The sequence below is a fragment of the Leptonychotes weddellii genome, chromosome 8 (genome assembly GCF_054177405.1).
Source record: "Leptonychotes weddellii isolate Sample4059 chromosome 8, ASM5417740v2, whole genome shotgun sequence".
Classification (NCBI taxonomy): domain Eukaryota; kingdom Metazoa; phylum Chordata; class Mammalia; order Carnivora; family Phocidae; genus Leptonychotes; species Leptonychotes weddellii.
In genome coordinates this window covers 40,184,413-40,193,677 of record NC_138376.1, presented here as the reverse complement: position 1 = coordinate 40,193,677, position 9,265 = coordinate 40,184,413, and the positions used below count along the sequence as shown (strand labels likewise).

The window sequence follows — 9,265 nt, the reverse complement described above, 5'->3', positions numbered from 1 at the left end:
TTTATTTGAGACAGAATGAGAGACAGAGAGCATGAGAGGGAGGAGGGTCAGAGGGAGAAGCAGACTCCCTGCCGAGCAGGGAGCCCGATGCGGGACTCGATCTGGGGACTCCAGGATCATGACCTGAGCCGAAGGCAGTCGCTTAACCAACTGAGCCACCCAGGCGCCCTGTCTTTTATTTTTAAAAAGATTTTTATTTATTTGACAGAGCGCACAAGTAGGCAGAGCGGCAGGCAGAGGGAGAGGGAGAAGCAGGCTCTCCGCTGAGCAGGGAGCCTGACGTGGGGCTCGATCCCAGAACCCTGAGCTCATGACCTGAGCCGAAGGCAGACGCTTAATGACTGAGCCACCCAGGCACCCCTTTAACTGTCTTTTAGTAAGGTGGAAAAGAAAGTGGATATATATTTTTTTTCTTATACTGAGAACTTTTTTAAAATTTAAATTTTAGTGAACATACAGTGCAATATTGGTTTCTGGAGTAAAAAATCACTGATTCGACACATACAACAACCAGTGCTCTTCATAACAAGTGCCCTCCTAAATACCCATCCCCCACCTAGCCCATCCCCCCCACCTCCCTCCATCAGCCCTCAGTTTGCTCTCTGTCGTTAAGGGTCTCTTATGGCTTGTTTCCCTCTCTCCTTTCTCCCCCTTCCCATATGTTCATCTGTTTTCTTAAATTCCACATAGGAGTGAGATCATCTGGTTTTTGTCTTTCTCTGACTGCTTTCATTTAGCATAAGGTACTGTAACTCCATCCATGTCGCTGGAAATGGCAAGAGTTCCTTCTTTTCGATGGCTGAGTAATATTCCACTGTGTGTGTGTGTATACCACGCCTTCTTTATGGGAAAGTGGCTATTTCTTAAACGTGTCCCTCTCTCAAAGCAGGAAGGTGAACGATAGACCAAGAGGGCGCTCTGTCCACAGCTGTACTGTGGAAGGGGCGATGTCCGCTGTCTAAGGCAGCGGACCTCTGTGCTGAAAGGTGTGATCTTGCGAGACCTGGATTGCTTTGCTCGTTTGGGTTATCCACCTGGTACCTGTCGGCATTTTGCTGCGCCTTGTGACCGGGGGGGGCTCTCTGGTCTAATAGCTCAGAGACATGCTTCAAGTTACTTTTCTGCAAAACTAGTAAAGGTTTATGGCCTCCTGGAAGATCACAAAGTTCCAGCCTCCGTGGCTCTGTGGAGAGCAGCAGGAGCCAAACTGTCAAACCAGGTTCCTTTCCTGCTTTGATCAAAAGTGGGGAGATAGCGGATCAGGGGAAAGCACCAGAGATACTGTGTATGAATCAGAGCACAGCTTTTGAGTATTTATGGATGCTGCTACTTGTTACCAGACTAGGAGAGGGACCTCAGGGGAATGGATCATCACCAGTAAGGATGCGGGACCAGGGGTGGGGGTGAGTGGGTCATGTTGGCCCTGAGGTGGTGGTTGGTGGCTGGGCTGGGACGCTGAAGCCCCTGGGAGCCCTGAGAAGGGCTCCTGTCCCTTACCTTTCTGAACCCGTGTCCTCCGCTGCTCTCCTTGCCCATCTCACGAGATCAAACAGAAGAACACATGTCGCAGAATGCTGAAACCATGAAGGAAGGCTCCAGAGTGCCAATGAGGTTCCAGAAGGAACTTGAGAACCATTCCCCAGGGCCGCTCCATCACCCACATCTATCCAGATGTGTCTTCTCGCCGTGGCTCTGCCACCATGCCCTCCTGCCTTCTGTGCACACTTCTCTAGTTCTTCTCCATGTGGCAGGAAGAGTGAGCTTCATAAATACGGGCCTGAAAGCCTCAGGAGCCTGCCAGTGCCTTTCAGACCTTACCGGGACCTGTCAGGGGACCTGAAGGTCATGAGCTGGCCCTCCCACCTCTGCAGCCTCCCAGACCCCTGCTCCAACCTCATCCCCACCCCCCCCACCCCATCTGCCTGGGGCCTCTGCCCTCGCCAGCGCTCTCCCCCTGCACAGCTCGGCTGTGTCCCTTCCTTGAGCGAGCGATGCTTCTGCTCCCTGTTCCTTCCCCTTCAGCCTTTGGTCAGAGTACTTACCTAACACCTGGCCACTGGGGGTGGGTTTTTAATTTAAATAGAGGATAAAATTTGCCATCGTCCCCATTTCTAAGTGTACAGTTCAGTAGTGTTAAATACATGGATGCTGTGGAGCAGCCCATCTCCAGAACCCTATGCTTGCGGAACCACAACTTTGTGGCTATTGACTAGCAACTCCCCGTTTCCCTCCGGCCCCCGCTCCCGAGCGATCTGGTTTGTGTCTATGAATCAGACTACATACACCTGCAGGTTCATCTGTGCCGTAGCCCACGACAGGATTTCCTTCCTTTTTAAGGCTGAGTAATATTCTTTTGTGGGTCTACATACTGCATTTTGTTTGTCCATCCAGCTGTCCATAGGCACTTGGCTCATTTCTGCCTTTGGCTATTGTGAAAAGTGTTGCTGTGAACATGGGTACACAAAAGTACTTGGAGATCCGGCTTTCAGTTGTTTCGAGCACGTGCCCCGAAGTGGAATTGCAGGATCATACGGCAACTCTATTTTAAATTTTTTTTGATGGAAATATAGCTGACCTACAGTGTCGTATTAGTTGCAGGTGCACAACATAGTGATTGGACAGTTCTGTACACAACACTGTGCTCCCCACCCTGGGTGTTGTTACCATATGGCGATATTACAGTGTTGTTGACTCTATCCCTGTGTTGTACTTTTCACCCCCCTGACTTAGTTTACAACTGGTAGGGCGTACCTCTTAATCCCCTTCACTTATTTCACCCATCCCCCACCGCCACCCCCACCCTCGGGCAGACACCAGTTTGCTCTCTGTATATAGGAGTCTGGTGGTTTTTTTATTTTTTACATGCCGCATATAAGTGAAACCATAAGGTATTTTTATTTGTCTGACTTCACTTAGCATAATACCCGTAGGGCCCATCCATACTGTCACAAATGGCAAGATCTCCTTTTTTTATGGCTGAGTAATATCCGATTACATCTTCTTTATCCATTCATCTTCTCAGTGGACCCTCAGGCTGCTTCCATAATGTGGCTGTTATAAATACTGCTGCAGTAAACATAGGGGTGCAGATATCTTTCCAAATGAGTGATTTCATTTGCTTTGGGTCAATACCCATAGTAGAACTGCTGGATTGTATGGTAGTTCTATTTCTATTTTTTGGGGGGAACCTCCATACTGTTTTCCACAGTGGTTGGACCAATTTACATTCCCACTACAGTGCACAAGGCTCTCTATTCTCCACATTGTCACCAACGCTTATTTCTTGTCTGATTATAGCCATCTGACAGATGTGACGTATTCTCCCATTGTGGTTTTTGATTTTGATGAGTGATGTTGAGCATCTTTTTATGTGTCGGCCATCTGGATGTCTTCTGTGGAACCATGTCTATTCAGGTCCTCTGCCCATTTTTAATCAGATCATTATTGTGTGTGTGTTGACTTGTATAAATTCTTTATATATTTTGCATATTAACCCCTTATTGGATAGATCATTTGCAAATACCTTCTTCCATTCTGTAGGTTGCCTTTTTGTTTTATTTCCTTTGTTCTGCAGAAGCTTTTTATTTTGGAGTAGGCCCAATAGTTTATTTTTGTTTTTATTTCCCTTACCTCAGGGGACAGATCCCAAAAAAAGTTGCTAAGGCTGATGTCCAAGAGATTACTGCCTATGTGTTTGTTTAGGAGTTTTTATGGCTTCAGATCTTATGTTTAGGTCTTTCATCCATTTTGAGTTTACTATTTTTAATATTTTAGGAACTACCGTACTGCTTTCCATAGTGGCTGTCCCATTTTACATTCCCACAGTCTGTGTACAGAAGCTCCAATTTATCTACGTCCTCACCAACACTTGTTATTTCCTGTCTTTTGGTGTTTTTTTAAAAAAAAAAAAAAAGGTAGCCATTCTAATGGATGGGAGGTTGTATCATGGTTTTGATTTGCATTTCCCTAATGATAGTGATGGTGGGCACTTCGTCATATACCTGTTGGCCATTCGTATGTCTTTTTTTGATAAATGTCTATTCAAGTCCTCTGCCCATTTTTTTACTCTGGTGGTTTGTGTGGGTTTTGCTGCTGCTGTGTTGTAGTTTCAGCCTCCGGTTTTTTAGTGTGAGTATTTGGTGTGCACTCACGATGCTCCAGGAGGGCAGGGCCGGGCCCACCTTGTTCATGGTCTTCTCCTGGCACCCAGAATGGAGCCGTGCACTTGGGCTATTTGTTGATGGAAAAACACGCATGTCGCTCTCAACAGCGAAGGGATGAACGACTATATTCACGCGCTCATTCTTGTTTCAAGAGGGATCGAAAGCAAGGGTCGCATCTCTTTGGAACCATGGTATTTGGGGTGAAGAACGGCAGGTGGCCCTGAAGAGGCTTTAAAGAAGATAATCCAAAGTCTTGACAGGTGTTGTCTCACTACTCTGGGACCGTGCTTGTTTGGTTGAATATAAATCCCATTTTGCCTGGTAATGCTGGTCTCGATGAAACTTTGCATGTGTTTATTTTATGGTTTCAAAATATGCCCCCATCGAGTGTGTGTGCTTTGGTCCTCCCTTCTGAAGGAGGCGGGGCAAGTGTCCTCCCAGCTGTCCTCCCACCTCCAGTGCCTTCTCCGGCCCCCATGCCTGCCTCTTCCCCACGCACCCCCACCCAGCCCTCAGCCCCTGGGAGGGCCCGGCGCCGCGTGCTGCCCCTTCTCACCGACGGCCGTCGTCCTGCTTTACTGCAGGCCTCTGTGGTTCCCGATGTGGATCACGGCGGCAGAGCCCCCCTGACCGGTGTCTTCACCTCCAGGCATGCCATCATTCACCGTTGCTGGAGTCCACTTCCCCAAGCCCATATTTCATCATTTGCCTGTTGAATCTGAATTCTCCGATGTGTCCGTGTTGCCTTCAGGATCAAGTCCACCCCCTTTCACGGGGCACCCAGGCATTCACTGTGGCCTCCCCCGCCACCCTGGCCTCATCCCCTGCATCCTCTGGAGATGTCGCCGCCTCTGCCTAGATGCTCCTCCCCCACTTGACCACCTGTGCTTACCCCCAGGTTCTGACGTTGTCCTGTCCCTCCCCCCCCCGCCACCCCCACTCCAGCCGGTGTTGGGCCCTGGCCTGCCGTGGCTCGCTGGGGCGCTCTGTGTACCTCTTGGCCCCGTGTGCCTGTCCGTGGGGTCATTGTACGTTTGCTTGTCCGTCTCCTCACCGGTCTGCGTGCTCCGAAGCTGGGCCAGTGTCTCTCCTCTCCACACTTTGGCAGTTAGCCCGGGGCCCCTCACAGGCAGGTCCTTGTGGAAAGGCGGCGGCAGAGGAAACAGGTAAGTCTGTCTGACCTCGGGGCTCCCGGGCTCGCTGCCCTCCCACCCCTCGGCACTGTGGACCGTCCATTCTCCTAAGTCCAGGGTGGCAGAGGGCGGGGCGGGGCTCTGCTCCGTTCTGTGGCCACCCTGAAGCTCCCCGACCCCCGTCTACCTTCTGGTAAATGCATCCCGGCAGAGAGCGATGACTCATGGGTGTGTGACTCGGCGTGCGAGTGGCAGAGATCCAGGCCTGGGTTCACGAGCCCTGGCATCCCTAGCCTGCTAACTGGAACGAAGGTAGAAACCCTCCTCTGTCCGTGGAACACGAGGCTGCCACCACAGAGCTTTACAAGGCTTGTACGTCTGGGATTCTTATCTGATTTATTGCCATTAAGTGATACTTCATCCAACTGCCATTTATTGCATGCTCGCCATGGGTGTAGACACGGTGATCAGCATCTCGCATACAAATAATTTCATTTAATGCTCACGCTAGCCCAACAACAAAAATAGTCACAAATACATCTGTAGCACTTTCTGTGTGCTAGATAGAGTTCTGAGCCCTTTGCATTGAAGTCCTCTGATTCTCAGGGAAACCCTACGATACGGGAACTGCTTTTGCCCTCATTTTACAGGTAAGGAAACTGAGGCACAGGAAGGTCACATAGAGCGGTGTCCCAGCGTCACATAGGAAATGACAGAGCTGTGATACAAACTCAGGCTTCTGAGTCCACACTTCTAGCCCCCACTGCATGCTTCCCTACTGAAGGCTGCAGTCCCATCTTACAGGGAAGGAAATTGCGGCTCAGAGAGGTTGGTTACTTCTGCCTAGTCACACAGCCAGGGTGAGCTGGAGATTGCTTGTCTCCCACCCTGCCTCCTAACCACCGTGCTCTCCTGCCCAGAGGCAGGGGAGGTAGTCATCATGGCATAACCCTCCCCGTCGGCACTTCCCAAGGGCCGCGTCCAGAGGTTGGGTAGGATTCTAGGGACGAAACTGTCTTCTGCATCTAGGGGTACAGCACGGCACATTCTGCTTCAGAGGTCTCCAGTTTGGGGTCCCACAGCACTTCCTCAGCCCAGGGATGCCGATGTGGCTCTTCTTACCTCCACAGATAGTGAGACCGTGCACTACCACTATGGGCCCAAGGACCTGGTCACCATCTTGTTCTACGTCTTCATCACCATCATCCTGCATGCTGTGGTTCAGGAGTACATTTTAGACGTGAGTGACGCGTGTGGGTCCTGACATCAGAAGCTGGGGAGATGCCACGGGCAGTGGGGCCTCACCCCAGAGGAGACTGCAGCTCTGGGCCCCTTTGCTTCCTAATTTGTGTGCCCTGCTTGGTCCTATTGATTGGACATCCCTTGCCACACACCGTGGTTTCTGTCCCCGCTCGCAGCCTTCTCAGCGCATGGGACGGCAGCACTTAATGATGTGAGGGCGTCACACACCTGAAATGGCAGGGCAGCATCCTTATGGGTCTGTCCTCTAGCCTGATCGGGGGATGTTTTCCTTACATGTAGGCTGAAGACCTCCATCTTGCCACTCTCTCAAAATGCTTGCCTTGAACTGAGCGCTCTGTGCACACAGCAGGCTTACACGGACTAGCCTGGGTCATGGCCACCTGCTGCCCTTTCATGGGTGGGAAATGGGAGTTCGAAGCCCACGCATTACCCATCCACCTGCATATATTAACATGCACGATTCTCTTTATTCCTTAGAAAATCAGCAAACGGCTTCACCTCTCCAAGGTCAAACACAGCAAGTTCAACGAATCTGGGCAGCTGGTCATCTTTCATCTCAGCTCGGTGGTATGGTGCTTCTACGTGGTGGTGACGGTGAGTGGCCCTGGGGACTGGGGCCTGGGCTGCGGTGGCGCGTCTCTTCTCGGATTGCTAATAAAATAACGGCGGGGCTGAGCTGGGAAGGAAAAGAGGCAGGAGCAGTTTGTAAAAACTTTGAGCAGTTTCTTGGAACTGAAGCTATTTTTGCATCCTCGTGGTACGAGAGGGGCCAAGTGGTATAGCTGCTCTTCTATGGCTGGAGAGAGCCCTCTCCCAAAAATAGTCACAAATACATCTGTAGCACTTTCTGTGTGCTAGATAGAGTTCTGAGCCCTTTGCATTGAAGTCCTCTGATTCTCAGGGAAACCCTACGATACGGGAACTGCTTTTGCCCTCATTTTACAGATAAGGAAACTGAGGCACAGGAAGGTCACATAGAGCGGTGTCCCAGCGTCACATAGGAAATGACAGAGCTGTGATACAAACTCAGGCTTCTGAGTCCACACTTCTAGCCCCAGAAATCAGCACGAGTTCTCGCTATTATGGGTTGGTACGAGCAGGATACCGTGCATCTCCGTAGCACTGCGTCACCTGCCTGGGCCCTCCTACCGGTGCTATCCAGTGAGAGGAGTCTTAGGTTTATTCTGGTTCCCGTGTTCATGGTTTGAAGACCTCCAAGACTGAATTTTGCAGTGTCCCCATGGTCACGTGGTTTGGAAGTGGCAAGGACCAGACTTGGACTTAGGAGTCTGGTTCCAGGTCCAGGACACTTTCTGTTTTCCCATATTGGCCTCCCGCAAACAAGGCCAGCCTCCCCACTGTCCGCACATCAAATCCTGTGTGAGTCCGTGCCCTTCCCACAAGTGCCTGGAGGACCAGACAACTTATCTACCTCTCCTTTCTACACAAAAGGACTCTTCTTTCAAGCAGCCTTCGATACAGCAGAATTCCTTCGTAGCAGGGAATGTGGACAGCCCTTTGGGGTTCACCATAACATAGACCCGGCCTGTGGTGCATGACTGTGGTTAATTAGCCCCCCACCCCCACTTGGAGCACCTCCCGTCTGGAACTTGGTCTCTTTCCCAAGAGCTAGAATTGTCCTGTGAGAAATGCAGGCCTGGGCTTGGAAAATTCAGCAACCCTGTGATCTTTTAGAAGTTCCCTTCCCTGTCTTCCACTGACCTCTCACCCGCTTCCTCTTCCTTCAGTGACCGCGATGAGCTTTCACATCCTAAGGAACTCCGCGTCCAGAGCCGAACGCTGAATTCCTATTCTGAAAGCGGGAGTCAGCATGTCCTTTCGTATTTTGCTGGTGTTTCTATTGTCATCTAATCGTGGAACAGTCTTCCTAGCCAGAACCTTAGGAGTTTTAAATGCCAGGACCACGGGCTTCTGTCCCCTCAAGAGGGACTGCCCTGTTGCACTGTCCCCGGGGCAAGACCTACAGTGTGGCCTGTGTGAGGAGCGCCCCTTGCCGTTGTGCAGCGCATGTCCTCGCCCCCCGGGTGTGGGTAGCGCTGGATGCCAGACCTCTTCTGCCAAGCGCTCGGTGTTTGGTTCCTGCAGCCTGCGGAGTCCCCTCGGCCGCTTTGAGGCAGAATGGTCTCAGGGTCTTTCGGAAGAAGCGTTGCCTCATCTCTGGGTCACTTTTGCCCAAGTCAAGTGCCGCCTCACCCCCAGACATTCCACCCGAGCTGTGACGCATTTAGACAGATTCTGGAGGCCAAAAGCCACGTTCCTTAACACCCCTTCCAGAATGTTAAACGCTCAGCAGCTCTGTCTTTGCTTCTCTCAGGCCTGCAAGGGCTTGAAAATGATGATGCTCCTTAGTCTGGGAGCATGCAGCACTTTACGTGGGGGAAGCTCATGGCCGGCTTTTATTATGGGGACAGCCAGGTCCCCCACTCAACATCTGTAGGAAGTGGAGACCCGGGGGACCCTGGAAAGCTCTGGTGACCCCAACTCCTAGTAGCCCCGTGCAGCCCCTGGCCCTCAGCTACTCCATCTGCACCGTCCTGTGGGGAATGAAGGTGATTGAGGAAGGAGAGGGAGGGTAGTTTTGTGAAAGGAGTGAAAAGCAGCTAGTGTTATTTAAATGCTGTTTTTCTGTGAGGATGAGATGTTTTTTGACCCTTCTTTCTTTCCCCGCCCACATTCAGCTCATCT

At 51.1% G+C, this 9,265-nt stretch overlaps 1 protein-coding gene across 5 annotated transcripts in view; it reads left to right on the top strand.

The window, feature by feature from the left end:
• TRAM2 (translocation associated membrane protein 2) overlaps positions 1 to 9,265 on the top strand; it is a 67,533-nt gene that overhangs the window by 42,398 nt on the left and 15,870 nt on the right. For 3 of the 5 annotated variants that reach the window (XM_081828412.1, XM_081828415.1, XM_081828413.1), the window contains exons 3-5: positions 4,813 to 4,947; positions 6,427 to 6,536; positions 7,037 to 7,153. In XM_081828412.1, the coding sequence (XP_081684538.1) occupies positions 4,813 to 4,947; positions 6,427 to 6,536; positions 7,037 to 7,153 (362 nt within the window). The remainder of the gene's footprint in view (positions 1 to 4,812; positions 4,948 to 6,426; positions 6,537 to 7,036; positions 7,154 to 9,265) is intronic. The other 2 variants (XM_006748667.2, XM_081828414.1) reach the window with 1 other exon arrangement.